At 34.0% G+C, this 20,000-nt stretch overlaps 1 protein-coding gene across 5 annotated transcripts in view; it reads left to right on the top strand.

Annotated features, from left to right (window-relative positions):
- The window catches only part of LOC106868019 (transient receptor potential cation channel subfamily A member 1), a 164,142-nt gene that overhangs the window by 90,082 nt on the left and 54,060 nt on the right, over positions 1-20,000 (top strand). For all 5 annotated transcript variants that reach the window (XR_016243073.1, XM_089357265.1, XM_089357266.1 and 2 more), the window contains 7 exons: positions 3,321-3,496; positions 6,143-6,250; positions 9,156-9,264; positions 12,301-12,398; positions 14,972-15,019; positions 15,959-16,147; positions 19,063-19,260. Coding sequence is in view for 4 of the 5 variants with exons in the window: in XM_089357265.1 (XP_089213391.1) it covers positions 3,321-3,496; positions 6,143-6,250; positions 9,156-9,264; positions 12,301-12,398; positions 14,972-15,019; positions 15,959-16,147; positions 19,063-19,260 (926 nt within the window). In the remaining variant the exon portion in view is untranslated. The remainder of the gene's footprint in view (positions 1-3,320; positions 3,497-6,142; positions 6,251-9,155; positions 9,265-12,300; positions 12,399-14,971; positions 15,020-15,958; positions 16,148-19,062; positions 19,261-20,000) is intronic.

Raw genomic sequence — 20,000 nt, forward strand, 5'->3', positions numbered from 1 at the left:
AATTAGCAAAATGTGGAATCTGAAGACGAAAACAATACCTATTGTCATAGGTGCCCTGTGAATGACAGCGAAACGGGCTGATTACTACCTAGATCAGATTCCAGGAAACCCCAAAATGGCTGAAGTTCAAAAGATAGTGCTCATGGGAACTGCCCATATCCTACGTAAAATACTGTCTATGTGATCTCAAATTTTAAAGCAAACACATAATTTTCTTATGGTTTCTTAAACATTCACTTGAACAAAACTGTACAAATCCAAATATATGGTACCCTAGGCATAACACCTACATGAACTTCTAACTTGTTGTCTCTTGAGGTCTCTGGGTGAGACTTGGATCCAACTTGTACAAATGCAAAACAAAAGTCAAACATAAAATAATAATAATAATAATAATAATAATAATGTTTATTAATTGACATGAGTATTCCCTGTGATCATAATATAGCGGCGAAAGAATTTGACAAGATCAGTAAATATAAAGACTTGCTAATAGAAATTGAAAAAATGTGGCACCTCAAGGCGACTACCATACCAGTGATTGTAGGATCTCTAGGAATGATAAAAAAAGGTACTGAAACCTATTTGAAAATGATACCAGGCTTACCATCTCTACAGGAGGTGCAAAAAATCGTGCTAACTGGAACGACTCATGTACTAAGAAGAACATTATCGCTGTGAAAACAACATCCATTCATGATTTTTTTTTTTCTTAAATACATGTTTTACCTATGAATTTGCGTGTGTAAATTGGGAATGCATACAACGTTTCTCTGCCCTACATGTACGGAAAACACTCGGCGAGAAATGGGAAAAAATTTGAAGAAAGAAGAAAAAAAAACATAATAATAATAATAATAATAATAATAATAATAATAATAATAATAATAATAATAATAATAATAATAATAATAATAATAATAATAGAGGCTTGATCAGTTGCCAGGACTGTATCGAAGCAGAGGAAAATAGCCTAGGATGGTATGTAAAAAATGCTGTGGAGCCATTGTTGAAACATACAAAGAAGGCTGGCGTCATCAAAACTGAAAGGTATGTAATGAAAAAAAAATTTAAACAAGAAATGAACAAAAAAGAAAAAGAAAAAGCATGGAAGGAAAAGAAAATGTTCAGCCAGTTTGCAAGAGATGTGAACACCAAGACAGATGCAGAGGACCGATGGCTATGGATGAAGAAGAGTGACCTGAAGATAGAGACAGAGATAGAGATTCATATGTGCAGCTCAGGAACAAGCGTTAAGGATCAATTATATGAAGTGCAGAATAGACAATACTACCGATAGCGACAAATGCAAAAAGTGAGGTGAAAGGGAGGAAACTCTATGGCACATCATTAGCGAATGCTCAAAACTGGCACAACGCGAATACAAAAAGACGCCATGACAATGTGGCAAGAATGATTCATTGGGTATCTGTGGAAATCACGGCCTATAAAGAGCAAAGACGTGGTATCAGCAAACTCCAGAAGGAGTCACCAGAATGAAAATTGCAAAACCCTGTGGGATTCAATGATCCAGTGTGATCACCTGACCAGACATCGGAAACCGGGCATTGTTGTGGAGAATAAAAAAGAAAGAACATATATGATAATCAATATAGCATGCTCTGGTGACAACAGGATCAATGTCAACAAGATCAATAACAGGATCAATGTGAAAGAAGAAGAAAAAATAATCAACCACGACAATTTAAAGTGGGAAATACGAAGGTTGTGATCAACGAAGAGAGTAGACGTGATACTTAAAGTAATCGGTGCACTTGGAAGTATCAGCACTCAGCTACCAGCACGGCTGAAAAAGATTGGTGCAAGTGTGAAAGCAGAACACCTACAAAAATCAGCAATGCTTGGAACTGCAAGAATTCTTCACAGAGTTCTTGAAGCATGGCTGTGGACAGCTGATACTTTCCATCATACCCAGTAACAAAAGCTGTGAGTTTTAATACAATTGGCACAACGCCAATGAGGGGGAGGAGGATAAACAACAACAACAACAACAACAATAATAATAATAATAATAATAATAATAATAATTATTATTATTATTATTATTATTATTATTATTATTACTATTATTATTATCATAGTGATAATTTTTATATAATAGGCACAATGATTTATCGTGATACATGGAAATACCTGATTATTTATCGTAATACACGGTATTGTATGATGAGGTGCAGTAATGTACACTGGTGTATAGTGAGGTACGATGATTATAGTAACGGAAAACGATACAAAAGTATCTTTTGACGTTTGGAAATGCATAGTAACGTAGGATAGTGTATTCTGTTCTATATATATGGTGATATACCACGATGTACAGTAATGTAAGGAGGTGTGTAAAGACACTTATGCTTATGGATAATAATGTACAGCGTTTGACGGTGATATGCATTTGTGTATAGGGATTCGCAATGATCGACGCTGGAGGATTGTAAAGGACAGTGAGACACGATGAGGTAAATTGATGTATGGTGATATACAATTATGCGCGATGACATACGGTGATAGAAAAAACGATAATGTAATGGATGGTGATGCGTGGTGATTCATGGTGATGAACAGAGGGGTATGTTGATGAATTATAATGTACGGTGTCGTGAAATGCTGTATACATGCATAACTATAAATCACCGTCGATGATTGTCCAACGATACCTGTCTTAAATAAGTATATATCATTAACCACCACTGTACTGCATTATCTTTTACTCGTTTCGGTCATTGGACTACAACCATGCTGGGACACAGCCTTGAAAAGGTTTGTCAAGCAAATCGACCCCAATACTTATTTTTTAAAGCCTGGTACTTATTCTATCATTCTCTTTTATTGAACCGACAATGTGTGTGTCTGTGTTTGTGCGCGTGTGTGTGCGTGCGTGCGTGCGTGCGTTCGTGTAGTTGGGAAGCAAGCTATATTCCACACACCCATGCCATTTGTGATTTACAGTGATTGACCTTGGCGTACAATGAGGTATGACGATGTACGGTAATATACGATGATGTTCAATAACATATATATATGATGAAATATGCTTGTGGAAATGGTTTAATAATATACGGTAATATGTACTTATGGTCATTTATGGTGTTGTATCGTAATGTTCGGTGATAACTATGATGTATGAACTTATAATGACATACGTTGATATGGGGATGCACAGTGATGAATGGTAAAGTACTGGGACGTTTGGTGGTGTATGAAGTGTATGTTAATGTTCGATGAATTATAGAAACGTTTGGCGAGATACAATGATGTACGAGCATGTTCAAAAATAATTAATTTCTTTCTATTTTCTGCAGAGATCGATGCCGAAGATAATAAGGGGTGCACGCCCCTTCACGTTGCCATTATGAATCGGTTTCCTCAGTGTGTCAACATTTTACTTAAGTATGGATGCAATCCACATATTTACAACTTACAGGAACAAAATGCCATTCATTTGGCCTGCGAGCTTGACTTTGACGATGTACTCTTGGTAAGAATAAGTTTGTTTTCGTGCTACATATGTTGGTGTTACTGCCGTTATTACTGTTCCTATTACTGCTGTTGTCGAGTTCGTTGAAATATTTCTCCATCTAACTGTCTAAATGTTGTTGCAGTAGTAACTCGAAACGAAATTTTCCACAGTTCGCTTTTACCATCATCCTGCTAAAACATGTCTTCATATAGAATTGAAATAGTTCCAGAATTGCATTGAACTGTGCACGTACACCAGTAAGGAAAGTAAGAAATCTGTATAGTAAGAATTTAGAATAAGCAATTATTTTACACAACAAATAAATAATACATACATAAATACAAACGTACATATATACAATCATATATATATATATGTGTATATATATATATATATATATATATGTATAGACGATACAAAGAAAACAAGGACAGGTCATTCGGAGTCTTCTTTCCTCAGTCGAGTTCCAGATTATCTTTGCAATTTCGGCTGGTTATATATATATATATATATATATATATATATATATATATGGGAGAATATACAAATAATAACAACAGACGAGGTCAGGTGGTGTAAATAACAAAAGGATATATTAGTATGACACACACACACACACACACATATATATATATATATATATATATATATATATATATATACATATATATAGGCATACATACATACATACATACATACATACATACATACATACATACATACATATACTTATATCCATAGGCACAAATATATATGTGTGCGTGTGTGTATGTATCTATGTATGTACATACATGTGAGTTGCCAATTAGTTTGTATGGTATATTAAATATATTCTTCTATTTCATTGATAATCCTATTGAGAGGTACTTCTTTTGGTGTTATGACATGGTTTATCATTATGTATGTGTATGTGTGCGTGCGTGCGTGTGTGTGTATGCACGTATATATGTATGTATATATGTATATATACATGTATATATATATATATATATATATATATATATATATATATGTGTGTGTGTGTGTGTGTGTGTGTGTGTGTGTGTGTGTGTGTGTGTGTATGTGTGTGTGTGTATGCATATATGCATATGGATATATAAACATATATGTGTGTTTGTGTGCCTGTGTTTGTCCCCCCACCATCGCTTGAAGACAGATGCTGGTGTGTTTACGTCCCCGTAACTTAGCGGTTCGGCAAAAGACATCCATAGAATAAGTACTAGGCTTACAATGAATAAGTCCTAGGGGTCGATTTGTTCGACTAAAGGCGGTGCTCCGGCATGGCCGCATCAAAGGACTGAAAAAGGTAAAAGATTAAAAGAATACGTACACACACACACACACACACACACACACACACACACACACACACACATTTGGTATTATGTTAAACTGTAATATGTCCAAATTTGGCCAAATGTGTTTTTTTTTCAATACTTAATTTTGCTTGCAATAGCCGGTTCTTTTGGTCAAACTATCTTATCTCCAGCTGCTTCAGATGCCAATTATCAAAGTGTAGTGCAACGGTTTAGCATTTTTCAAAAGCGTATTAAGTCCCACATACGTCAATTTTGCAAAAATATTTCGTACAGAAAATATCATACATGCATGGAGTTTCGATTTTATGCACCCAACAAAGTATTATTGTTACGCTGAAACTGTTGCTAATGTAAAAAGAAGTGGAATGGTAAAACTATTTTTTCGTTTTCTGAAAAAGTTGTACCATTTCTTTGTATCATTTCAACAACTACTAAATGTGAACTTGCACAACCACTATTAACCCTGAAGAATGAGGCATTGCTCAATAATGGTTATATATACCTTTTATTTTTACGGGCAATTAGCCCCCAGAAACGGCCGTAGGACACTTAATATTTTACATTTTACTTTTTTCCCGCATTTTTAACTTGCATTTCATTTCATTAATTTCATTTTTATTTTGTGAGTCAGACCACTTTATATAAGTAAAATGTAAAGCTTTGTACAAGCTTTGTTGTGTTAAAAAATGGTTATCATAATTGTATTAAAATGCAGTTATGCAGTCTTTGATAATGATAAGAAAATGTTCAAAAATAGAATCTATGACAATGAATGATAAGAAAATGTTAAGAGGGTTTTTTTGTTTAAACAGTTTACATGAAAGTGTACAAAATAGGTAGTAAAATAAATTTATAATTATTTTAAGTTCATCAAGAATCATGGTTGTATAGAAGCATATATACAGAAGGAATCATATTTAAGTATTTATACAGAATTTTAGTGTAATGACCATATATGTATATATATAATAATAACATAAATAATATATAAATATATGCATATATCCATACATATGTACATACCTATATCTATATGTATACATACATGCATATATGGGTACAGGACATGAAAAAAAAAGTTAAACGCATTGAGAAACGAAAACATAGAAAGCGAACAATTTTCGAACAACGAAAATACAAACAGAGAAACGTGACATGCAACATAAAGAGTATACCCCTTCGTCAGTTGTCCCTGTTTCATCTACTCCGCGTTTCGAAGGCAATACATATATATACATAAATACATATATATATATATATATATATATATATATATATATATATATATATATATATATATATATTGTATGTATATCATTAACGTGTTCATATTTTCTTTTCTTAGGTATTGCTAAAATACAAGTCTATTGATGTAAATGCATGGAACAAAAATGGTAACACTCCTTTACACTGCACTGCTGCGAAAGATAGCTACAAATGCGCTAAAATACTGGTGAGTACTAACACTACTACTACTACTACTACAGCAAAGTTCTGTGCGACTCCCTAATCCAAGCAAGCCAGTGCTTTAACATAACAAGCTGAACGTACTGGTGGTGGACAACCTGAACTACATGTACTCTGTAATTGATGTTGAATATCCCTTTGACCCCCAAACAATGAAGAAGGAAAAGGAAAACATAGACACATACAATCCTCATAAAAATGAGATAGTTCGACTGAAAAATGAAGAAGGTGAAGATAGTGTCAATTGTTGTTGGGCCCTTGGCGACAGTATCAGAAAGGCATCAAGGGGAATGTAAAGGAAATCGGAATAAAGTCCCCAGTAGAGCTATTACAAAAGGTTTGCTTACTTGGCATACCCAGTATTAGATAGTTGAAAAGAACAGACAACATGGTACTGTAGGCTGCAGGCAGCTAGCCCGCTACGCATGCAAGACTCTAGGGGTTCCAACAAAACCTGGGTTAAAAGAATAATAATAATAATAATAATAATAATAATAATAATAATAATAATAATAATAATAATAATAATAATAATAATAATATTTTTAAAAGGATTGACGTAACTCTTCATGAAGGTAAATAGTCAAGACGAAGAGCAAGATTCGACTGTATAGATATTTTATTAGTTGAACAATATTTCAACAGTACGTCTGTCTTTGTCAAGTTCAAAATAAGAGGTGATTAAAAATTCGAGGTGCTCTTATTTTTAACTTGACAAAGACAGACGTACTGTTGAAATATTGTTCAACTAATAAAATATCTATACAATCGAATCGCGCTCTTCGTCTTAACTAATAATAATAATAATAATAATAATAATAATAATAATAATAATAATAATAATAATAATAATAATAATATTTAGCAATAAACAAGGCGGCACCAATTATCATAAAATACATAGAGCACTCAATGAACAAATGGCAGACAGTGCTACAGCTCCAAACAAAAGAGGGACTTGTGAAAACGAAAGCCATCCCCATTAGAAGAGGAATATTCCAGGGAGACACGCTCTCTCCACTCCTGTTCTGCCTGGCACTCACACCTTTAACAGAATTGCTAAATAGAACTGGATGCGGTTACAAATGCTATGGAAAAACAGTCAGCCACCTTCTATATATGGATGACCTAAAATTATACGCAAAAAACGACAAAGAGCTAGAAACACTACTACAGACAGTACACGGCTTTACCAAGGAAATAGAAATGAAATTCGGATTAGAAAAATGTGCCAAAGCAACCCTGAAAAGAGGAAAATTAGTTAAAAGTAGCAATATAACACTAGATAAAGCCAATGAAATAAAAGAACTAGACGAAAGTCAACCATATAAGTATTTAGGAGTCAATGAACTAGATAGGATACAACATACACAAATGAAAGAAAAAATAAAGAAAGAGTACTATAGACGAGTTAGATCAATACTAAAAACAGAGCTCAATGCTAAAAACAAGATAATGGGTATCAACACTTTAGCTGTCCCAGTTATAAGCTACAGCTACAACATCCTTAACTGGACACTAAACGAACTATGTAAAATAGACAGGAAAACAAGAAAAATAATGACAGGATATAGGATGTACCACCCAAAATCTGACATAGAAAGGCTATATATACAACGCACAGAAGGCGGCAGGGGTCTTATACAGCTAGAAAACTATTATAAAATAACCACCATAGGACTGCAAAAATACCTACTCCAGAAGCAAGGGAAACTAATACAAATAGCCACAAAACACGAGCAAAACAAAAAACTGTTTTCAGTATTTAAGGAAGCTGACAAATACAAACAAGAAATCAATCTACCTAACAAATACGAAGAAGAAGAAGAAGAAGAAGAAGAAGAAGAAGAAGAAGAAGAAGAAGAAGAAGAAGAAGAAGAAGAAGAAGAAGAAGAAGAAGAAGAAGAAACAACAAAAGCTATAAAACAAATAGAATCCAAACTAAAACTAGAACAGCAACGGACCATGATAAAACGATGGCAAGAAAAGCCCCTACATGGTAAATACTGGGCTAAACTAAATGCGAAAGAAATAGACAGAGAAAAATCCCTGCAATGGCTGAGAAGCTCAGGACTCAAAGCAGAGACTGAAGGATTTTTAATTGCTGCACAAGACCAGAGCCTCCCCACCAGAAATTACCAAAAACACATAATGAAAAGAAATATAACAAGTAACTGTAGAATATGTGGAGATCGACAAGAAACAATAAATCATATTATCTCTGGCTGCCCAGTCCTGGCTAAGAAGGAATATATTCACAGACACGACAGAGCTGGGACCTATATACACTGGAAGCTATGCCAACACTATGGAATAACAACAGAAAAAAGATGGTATAAACACACGCCAGAAAAGGTCACAGAAAACGAGAAAGCAACCATACTCTGGGATATGCCAATACACACAGATAGAGAAATTAAGGCAAATAGACCAGATATAGTTGTCAAAGATCATGAAGAAAAAAAATGCTTTCTAATTGATGTATCAATACCAGCAGATGACAACGTTTCTCTAAAAGAAATGGAAAAACTTTCAAAATACAAAGACGTGGAAATAGAGATAACTCGAATGTGGAATCTAAAAACAGAAACAATTCCTATCATAGTAGGTGCCTTAGGTATAATAAAAAAAATATTCAGACAAATACATAACAAAAATACCAGGACTTACAAATATATATAACATACAGAAAATTGCACTACTGGGTACTGCACACATTCTACGCAAAACACTTTCAATACAGTAAACATAAGAGCACCACAGCAAACCATAGCACATACCCAAGGCGCACAGAGCTGCGCTCGGTAGTGAAGTGAAAGCACGTTATAAAAATAAAACTACTGAACAATAATAATAATAATAATAAAGTCAACCTTTAACTCGAATTCCAGCTGGAAAATGGAAGTCAACTGTGTCAAACGTGTGAAATTGGTTTTTATCCGATTCATACTGCGGCTCTCAGTGGTTCAGCAAAAACCTTGAGTGTTTTTTTACAGTACGGTAAGTAGCATGTTTTTATAATTTTATAAATCTTTTACTCCTTCAATAGTTTTAGCCATTGAATTTTGTCATGTGTGTGTGTGTTTGTGCGCGTGCATGTATACTTGAAATAGCAGAAAACAAATTATTGATGTTTTGAAGCCTTCATTAGTATATATGTTTCAATAATTTTACACACATAAACCCATCACATCGACTAAAGTTAACGAAACATATTCGATTGTTTTAGTTGACGAGATAGATTTATGGATACAAAATTATCTACACTAATGTACTAATATAAGAATTTAAAATATTATTTATTTTATAACATCATTTCAATTTGATTTGGCACTATTCTTATGCTATAGCCTAACTCCAAATATATGCAAATGTGTTACGTGTGCAATATCCGAATATAAGAGTTTAACGTGGCATTGATATAAGGCCCCTAATACTAATGGTAAAGTGTGCATTTAAAGCACATCATAAATTGCACTTGTGCATGTATATGCATATGACAGAATAGAATAAGCAGAACAAGAGCATATACAAAAACGGAATGTGTCGCTACGGAGATCACAGACGTGTGACGAACGATTTCCGATGAATGGACATCAGTTAGAATAAGAACAGTAATAAACGAGAGAAGAACGAATATATAGTTCGTGTGTTTATTTGGCAAAAAAATGACAATTTTGAAATACAACAACATATATATGTGTTTGTGCGTGAAGGCGCATGGCTCAGTAGTTAAAGCGTCGGGATCACAATCATGAGGTAGTATGTTCGATTCTCGGACAGGGGTGTGTGTTGTGTTCTTGAGCAAGACACTTAGTTCACGTTGCTCCAGTTCACTCAGCTGGAAAAGTGATTTGCGACCTCACTAGTGCCAAGCTGTATCGACTTTTGCTTTCCTTCTTGGATAACATCAGTGGCGTGGAGAGGGGAGGGTGGTATGCATGAGCGACAGCTGTTCTTCCATAAACAACCTTGCCCGGACTTGTGCCTGGGAGGGTAACTTTCTAAGTGCAATCCCATGGTCATTCATGACCGAAGGGTGTCTTTACCCTTTATATATATATATATATATATATATTATTGTGTCTGGAGACACGAATTCACATAATGAATCTTACAAACCAAATCCAAAACGGTATATATATATATATATATATATATATATATATATATATATATATATAACAATATATTATAAATTAACTACCAACAAAAATAATTGGTAAGCTAACTTAAAAAAATCATCACCTAAATAGCAGAAAAAAACGACAGTGAAGATATGCAAACTCTTCAAGAATCGATCCTTTTGGTTATATTAATAATAATAAAGGAGTTACGACGCAAAAACGTTTTTGCGTCGTAACTCCTTTATTATTATTATATATATATATATATATATATATATATATATATATATATACACACGTGTGTGTATATATATATATATATATATATATATATATATATATATATATATATATATATATATATATATATATATATATACATATATATATATATATATATATATATATATATATATATATATATATATATATATATATATATATATATATATATACACACGTGTGTGTGTACTTTATTTGTGGGTTAACACAAATTCCTTTACTAAATTCATGGAAAAGTAATTAGCGCTCATTCTCACTGTACGATATTAGCGTATATATATGCATATTCATACATGGTTCAGAGGTTTAAAATGAGGCTGATTCAGAGGTTTAAAACAGCAGAGATAAAACATGTACAACATGCCTGCATAATAAAAAGTAGAGTTGCTTCATTCTAGAACATCTCATTTGGGCACATTTTCATATAAAATCAAGATGACTTCTGGATGGAAATGTACATTAGAAATCCACTTCCCAAACATTATTTAATCACATACCGATAACAATCTACATCAATACTACGTGACCTGAAGTGACCAATGAGAATATATGACTTGCTAGGTCTCATGTACCATTTATATTTATATTTAACTTTATTATTCAAAGTAGCGACATAAATCACCTGCTGCACATAAATAAGTATACTCTAAAGCAGCGATGGGGAACCTTTTTGTGCATGAAGGCCACCCTACAATTCATCATCCCTCATAGAGGCCGCATTGAACAAAATCTTTTTTTTTTTTTTTTAGTTATTTTATCTCCTAAGTAATTTATTAGTAATTTAATAAAAGAAAGACACGTGAGTAGAAATCGAAAGCATGACTTTTCAAATATTTTATTTAAGTGAGCAGGCACATTGTATACAAGTAATAAGTACATGAATAATAATCTTATAAAAAAGATTGCTCATGAACATCGAGAATATAACATTTCCAAATATTTAATTTAGGCAAGTAAGTATTTTTTATACAAATTAATGACTTCTTTGAATTGGCTTTTTTTTTTATTTTTGAGAAAACATTTTGATATCAGGTTTTCAATTGGTCCTGCAAATGCTCATCTGTCAATTGCATTCTCAGAGAATTCTTGGATTTGCGTCAAGTACGAGAATGTGGATTCACAACTGTACATTGAAGAAAAGCAGGAAATTAGTCAGCGTGCATGCTCACGAAGACGAGGATATTCTACCGCATTTTTCCAAATTTCGATGGGATTTTCTTTCTTGTCAAACAGAGATTTCAAGATATTATCTTCAGACATTTCCATAAGCTCCATTTGTAACTCTTTGGGAGCCTCTGATACATCAACTAAGTGAGGCTCAAGAGCAAGTTTCAGAGTGATGTTATGTTTTCCAAAATCATTGTATTAGTTTTTCGTGCTTCTGAAGTATTTTTGTAGTGCTATGGTGGTTATTTTGTAATAGTTTTCTAGCTGTATAAGGCCTCTACCACCTTCGATACGTTGTATATGTCAGATTTTGGGTGGTGCATCCTCATCATCATCATCATTATCATCATCATTATTATTATTTTTATAATAATAATAATAATAATAATAATAATAATTATTATTATTATTATTATTATTATTATTATTATTATTATTATTATTATTATTATTATTACAGTATCAGCCCAAGGGAAAGACCTGAACAAAGTACTCACCTATGCAGATAAAGATAATAATGTACCATTGCATTCTGCCGTTCGGAGTGGGTTTTTAGAGGTAAATGTATTTTACACTTCTAATCAGTTCCGATCTTATTAATCCAGATGTTTCCTATCATACATGTGGGGAAGGGGAGAGGAGTGAGATGGGAAACAGAGAGGGAGAGTATGTGTGAATGCACGTGCACGTGCTTTTTTGTAAACACCGTAGTTAACTATTTTTGCGCCAAACACTAAAATGTTTAAAACACACTTGCAAAGATTTTCACAAAACAGCCTTTCTCTTCCCGTTGGCTTATCTCCCTGTCTCTTTCTCCTTGTCGCCTTCTCTTTCTCCTCCGCCTCTCTCTGCCTTCTCCCTTCTCTTTTCCTAACAGGAAAAAAGTCGAAACACCCTATACCTCTTCTCCACATAGCATACACATTTTATTCAAATCTTAAACTTTAAATATAATTGTTACCATCGCAGACTACCACCACTTTCTGCGAACCCTGTTTTATATACATCATGCATATGAGCGCACGCGTGCGTGTGTATCTGTTTGCCTCCATTATTTTAATTAGAGGGTGAGCCAAAAGTCACGCACCAAAACATTTGACATTTTATTTATATTACGTTTTATACTTTTAATCTGCATGTTTGATGCATTCGCTTGACGGGAGACACCCAGCGCCCTAGGGCAAGCAAAGCTCAAGAAATGTTGAAATATAATTGAAACCTTGGTGAGCGGAATTGGCGAGGGCGGTAGAGAAATACTGCCACAGACATTTAAACCGATAGGGTTTTATTAAGGATGTAGGCAGTACTTGTCAGCATAATCTTTTGGATTTCTGTGAGATATGGTTCTCTTGGGATGTTGTCTAAATGTTTCTGGCATCCGTTTTCTTTTTTATCATACTTAGTGCACCTATAATAATAGGAACAGGTTTTGCTTTAAGTTTCCGCATCTTTTGATTTTCAGTTTCCAGGTCCTTAAACTAAGTTTACCAAATTCTTTACATATATATTTGTATCAGTAGGAACACCTATAGCTATTAGTCTGCAAGTATTTTCTTCTCTCTTTAAGAATTATGTCGGGTAAATTAACGTTATAATTATTATTATTATTATTATTATTATTATTATTATTATTATTATTATTATTATTATTATTATTATTATTGTTGTTGTTGTTGTTGTTGTTATTATTATTATACGTGTGATTTTTGCTTTGTATTTGTACAAGTTAACTCCAAGTCTCACCCAGAGACCTTAAGAGACAAGTTAGAAGTTCATGTTGGTGTTATGCCTAGGGTGTCAAATATTTGGTTTTGCACATAGTATTATTCTAGAGAATGTTTAAGAAAACAAGAAAATTATGAGTTTGTTTTAAAATTTGAGATTACATAGACAGTATTTTACGTAGGATGTGGGCAGTTCCCATGAGCACTATTTTTTAAATTTCTGCCATTTTAGGGTTTCCTGATATTTGAGCTAGGTAGCAATCGGTCTCTTTTGCTATCATTCATAGGGCACCTATGACAACAGGCAGTGTTTTAGTCTTGAGGTTCCACATTTTGCCAATTTCTATTTCAAGATCTTTATACTTGCTCAGTTTCTGGTAGGTCTTGACAAATACATTTATGCCGATTGGGACAGTTATATCAATGAGAAGGCATGATCTTTGTCTGAAGTCTTTCAATATAATGTCTGGCCTATTCGCATCTATCTTTCTGTCAGTTTGAATGGTGAAGTTCCAGAGGAGTGAGATGTGATCATTTTCAAGTACTTGAAGTGATTTGTGTTCCCATCAGTTTTTATCATGGGGTAAAAATATACGAAGCCCTGTATACCCATCATGAATACCCGTCTGATAAGGATACACCAGGCACATGCATCACAACCATATATGTGCGACATAGTGATCTCATATCAAGATAAACAGCGCATGACCTTGCAGGTGGGGCCCAGTTAGAAATTTCTCCAGGTCGAATAGCCCATCCTGCTCAAAAGGTCCCTGAATAAGGGTTGCTTAAGGATGTTGAGATAAACACTCATGTTTCCAGAGGTCAATTATTCAGACCCCAAAGAATTACTCTCAATACATGGCTATGATGCTCCTCCACTACTTCTGCCTGTGATCAGAGATGCACATATCGTCAGCCACTAAGAGACATGCGCAATTGGTTAAGGTCAAGCAACTGACAAGCAAATCTGTGGTAGTGAGCAGAATATTTGTTGTAGCCCGTCTTTTATACCAAGACAAAGCAATGTACATCATAACACTTCCAATCAGTTAGGATCAGGAGCCATGAGAACCACTGCCTGTTACTGCATCAGGGCATTTATTATTATTATTATTATTATTATTATTATTATTATTATTATTATTATTATTATTATTATTATTATTATTATTCATTTTGTTCATCATGTACAAGTTCGTATGCATTCATCATTATTTTATTTATTTGATTTAATTTTAGAAAATTTGAAGCATGTTTTTGACTATTCCGGATCTTATTGCACTTATTTTGTGTGTGGCTTTTGGCCTACACTGTACAACATAGTTGCATGCCCTACAATATCATGAGAACCAAATCATCATCGTTTATTTGTATATTTGTTATTTCATTCCATTTTGATTATAGGTAGTGAAAGTATGTCTCGAAGCAGGATCACGGATTGATACGAAACAGGTGAGAAGTTTGTTACATTTATTTATTTTTTGTTGTTGTTTTTATTGTAGTAGTAGTAGTAGTAGTTGCTGCTGTTGCTGTTGTTGTCGCTGTTTTTGTTGTTGTTGTTGTTGTTGTTGTTGTTGTTGTTGTTTTTGTTGTTATTGTTGCTGCTGCTGCTGCTGCTAATAGCAGAAGTAGCGGATCTTTTTTAAAACGGGGGCCACATTTTTCATTAACGAAACACTGGTAGAATGTGTCATTTAAAACATCCTTTTCTCTTAGTCTTCTTAAAAAAAAAAGAAATCCATAAATTATTCCATGTTAAAGTTGTCGTATTTCTGTAATTTCAACCAATCACTGACGTCCATTCAGCCGATATACATTAAATGCCGACTACATAAACAAACGATTCTGAAACAATTAACCCTAACCCTAACCCTAACTCTAACCCTAATCCTAACCCTAATCCTAATCCTAGGGTTAGGGTTAGGGTTAAAGCAAATTTAAAATGAAAAAAGCAAATAAAACGAAGGTATGGAGATTAAATACGCTTTACATCGCTTAATGAGCCAAAGGAGTAAATGTAAACAACTGAATACTTGCCAGTGATTGGTTGAAATTATCGAAATAAGACAATTTTTTACATGAAATAAATTCGAATACAAAAATATTTTTCTGTTCTATAACACAAAATAGATAAGTATACGAAGTTTGAAAGTCTTTCGGTACCAAAAACACTACGTAAAACATTAATGAAAAATGTGGCCCCCCTTTTAAAAAAGATCCGCAGTAGCAGTAGCCGCCGCCGCAATAGTGGTATATTGAACAACAAAAGTAGTGAATTTTTTTCGGTTACATCCAAAGTTTATCAAAATAGATATATCAGTCAAAAGAAGAAAAAAACAGTCTAGAACACGATATAGTATAAATTATAAAAATGATTTTCATCTCCTTCAGGATGACCTTTATAATCCACTTCATCTGGCCAGCGCTCAAGGTAATTTAGACATGGTCACATTGATGTCAGAACTCCAAGAGGAAAGTTTCATGAAAGCTTTACGTCAGAAAGACATTTTAGAAATGACGCCTCTTCATAGAGCTACTTTATTTAATCACGGCCACATCATCGAATTTCTGATATCAAAGGTAAGAAACAAATGCAATATGATTATAATATAATATAATATAATATAATATATTGTGTTGTCCGGAAAGTTCGTGCCGCTTTATAGTAGCTTACCTTTCGACTTATTTGCCATGAAACCACCTCAATTCTAGGAAGAGAGTATTTTCAAGTTAAAGCAAAGATGGAGACGCATTGTGCAACAAAATGGTTCATATTTGGTTGATTAAAAATGTAATGGCAAGTATTTATTGACCTTTTTCTTTCCTTTAAAAATCGGCACGAACTTTCCGGACAACCCAATAATATAATATAATATAATATAATACAATGTTTGTGTGTGTGTGTGTGTGTGTGTGTGTGTGTGTGTGTGTGTGTGTGTGTGTGTGAGTGTGTGTGTTTGTGCGTGCGTGTGCGTGTGAGATGCGTGTAGAGAGAAAGAGAGGCGCGTGTCTTACTAGTTAGGATGCTGCACTCATAATTGTAAGACTGGCTTCGATTCGTTGACCGGGAGATCCTTGCTGTTCTTGAACAAAACACTTCATTTCACGTTGATCCAGTTCACTTAGGTGGGGAAAATGAGTAATCCTTTGTTGGACCGACGTCCTGTCCAGTGGGGTGTATAAGTCCCAGAATCCGGCTAACTGGCCTCATGAGCCCAAGGCTCAGAAAGGACCTTTGATCCTTGTATGCATTATATATATATATATATATATATATATATATATATATATATATATATATATATATATATATATATATACATATATATATATATATACATTATGTATACTAGCAGAAAGACCGCTTTCCGGGCTTTTTTCTGCTAGCCATTTGATAATATTTTCACCTTTGCTTCCCAATTCTAATAATTTTTAATGATATTTTACGTTTAATTACTTCTTTGTATAATAGTGCGCACTTGCTTAGTAAATATTGCTTTCATTATTTTATCAGTGATAATCTCCCTTTTCTAAACAGACATTAAGGTAGTCCAACTACGTTTAGTGTGCAAAAAAAAAATACCAGCGATCACATTTTAGAAAATAATTTTGCCTTTGTGGGGATCTTTTAAGCGATTTCGGTTGTTTGTGGCTTTTAATGATCTTATGTGTGTGTAAAATTTCCTTTAATTTGGGGTCCTTATGTAGCATTGGTAAACTTTGGGTGATGATAGTGAAGACTTCTTTGTTTCTGGGGTAGTATGTAGATATGTACAACAGTATTTTCGGGGAAGCTGTGTTGCTGTGTTGAACTTTTCTTAAGGTTATTATGTCAATTTGTGTTGCACGTCTGATTCCATTCTCTGAGTTGAACTGGGTAGTGTCTGTCAATCAGGGTGTTTTTGAGTTCTTGCTGTCTAAGGTCTCTAGTATTTTTTTTTACACTATTGTACATATTCTTCTTGCAAGGTTGAAGGAGATGTTTGTTTGGTAGTCTTGGGTGGCATGAATTAAATAATAGATATTGTTTGGCGTCTGTGGTTTTGTAGAATATGTCTGTTTCTATTTTTAGGTTTATTTTTTAAATTAGTATATCCAAGAATGGGAGCTCCTTTTGGTTGTATTCCATTGTGAACTGTGTATTTGGGTTGACGCTGTTCAATAGTCTTTTGAATTTCAGGAGTTTGTCTGTGTTTTCATTCCAGAGGATGAAACAGTCGTCTAGGAATCTTTTCCGATTTTCTATGTATTGGGAAAGAGGATTTCTAAAGGTAGATAAAGATTCCTGCTATATTATTATTTCCAGATAGCCCATTGTTAGGTTCGCAATGACCGGGGATGCCTTAATGCCCATGGCAATTCTGGAATTTTGTCGATAGAACGTGTTCTCAAACATGAAGTGGTTGTTTGGTTGGATGAATTCAACCGATTCAATTATGAATTCTTTGCTGATCCTTTCGGTATTTTTTCGGATATTGGTCCAGCCAGAACTGAATTGCCTCTACCCCATAATTGTGAGGTATACTGGTATATAAATTAATCGCATCAAATGAAACCATGATTGTTTCTTCCTTGAATTTTTGGGGAGGTGATTTAATATGTCCAGGTCATCTCTGATATGGCTATTGATGTGGTTAAGGAGTGGTTTTAGGAGGATGTCCATAAATATATTTATTCTGCTTCCTTAATCGTTATATCTTCATTATTTTGAAGTTCTATTAGTTCCTTCCATTGTGTAGTGCTACAGTTTGAGGTAATTTTCTCTTTATGCATAGGCTGGTAGGGAAAGTTCTCAATGTAGTTGCAGAATTCATCAAGATTTTAATTTCTTCCTTTGTTGGAGATGTGTTCACTTTTGTTTTTGACAAGTGAGTCATCTTCAGTATTGTAATTGGTTAATGCTTCTGTGAGTCTTAATTTTCTACAGAATTCTATTATACTGTCCTTCATTTCCTTTTGGTTGGCTTTGCGTGGTGTTGGAGGGAATTTTAACGCTTTTCAGACAATGCCTATCTTTGTGCTTGAAAGAGGTTTAGTTGAGAGATTAATTATCTTCGGTTTTTCCTGATCACCAGGTTCCAACGAGTGTCCTGGTGTCTCTGGTCTGGGGCTAAAAAATGTTGGTTGCAGTTTTGTTTGCATGAGCTGTCTGTGAGGTTGTATGGGATTGGTCCGGGGGAATGGTGATATTGTTACCTCAGATTGTTATGTGTGTGGGGGTATCTATGGATGTTTTGGTTAGTGATGCGTGTCACATTTCTGTGGAATTTCGTGTATGCAGGGATGCATATATATAACATATGTATATATACAAATATCATACACACACACGCACACACACGTGCACACACACACACACATACACACACATACGCACACACATGTATAGGCTTTGTTTTTTTGTTGTCTAAGTGAATTTTAAAAAATGTGCATTCTGTTCAACTAATATCATTGTTTATTCCTTGTGGCCACGATTACCTTATTTCTAATTTCAGGGAGCTGATCTTGAAATAGGAGATATATATCAGAGGACACCTTTGCTGCTTGCTGCCAGCAAGGGCAGCCATGAGTCCGGAAAGTTGTTGTGCAAAGCAGGCGCGAATCCTCTGGCAAAAGACATTAACTGCCGAAATGTTCTTCACTTAGCTATAAAAGGAGGGGCGGTGGCATCGAAAATGTTTTGTCAAGAACGCGTATGTATCCCAAAAAGTACCACTTCAACTTATATATATATAAATTCGGAATTTGTAGAGTAACAAAGAAATATATATATATATATATATATATATATATATATATTTCTTTGTTACTCTACAAATTCCGAATTTATATATATATATATATATATATATATATATATATATATATATACACATACACGAGGGGTGCTGTAAAGGTCATGGCTTTGAGTAAAAGAAGATACAGGAGGATCAATTAATTATGATTTTATATTCAACATATTCCCCACACTTATTGCAGCAGTCCTTCAGTTTTTCTAAGCCCTGTAAAAGAACTCGGAAGGTTGAGCCTCCAACCAGCCCTTTCACGATATCCTTAAAGTCACAAACTTTTCGGTACCCTCTCGTATATATATATATATATATATATATATATATATATATATATATATATATATATACACACAGCTTGTTTATTGTACAGCCGTAAGGCATTTTCTATTGTGTATGTATCACTCCTTGCCTGTTATATCCTGCCATTATTTCTTATTGTACACGCAATGTTATTTTGTCCTGTTCTCGCACACATTCGTCAGCTTTTTCTTGTAGCCCTATGCTCTGGCGCTCTCTTTAGATAACAGTGGTTTTGGTTTAAATACCGTGAAACTACTATGACATCTCGGCTACTAACTGATGAGAGTCAGATGCGAATGTTCCTGGTATCGTGTTTTTATCTCCCTTTTCTGTCCGTTATG

This window comes from Octopus bimaculoides, chromosome 9 (genome assembly GCF_046866305.1).
Source record: "Octopus bimaculoides isolate indiv1 chromosome 9, ASM4686630v1, whole genome shotgun sequence".
Taxonomy (NCBI): Eukaryota; Metazoa; Mollusca; class Cephalopoda; order Octopoda; family Octopodidae; genus Octopus; species Octopus bimaculoides.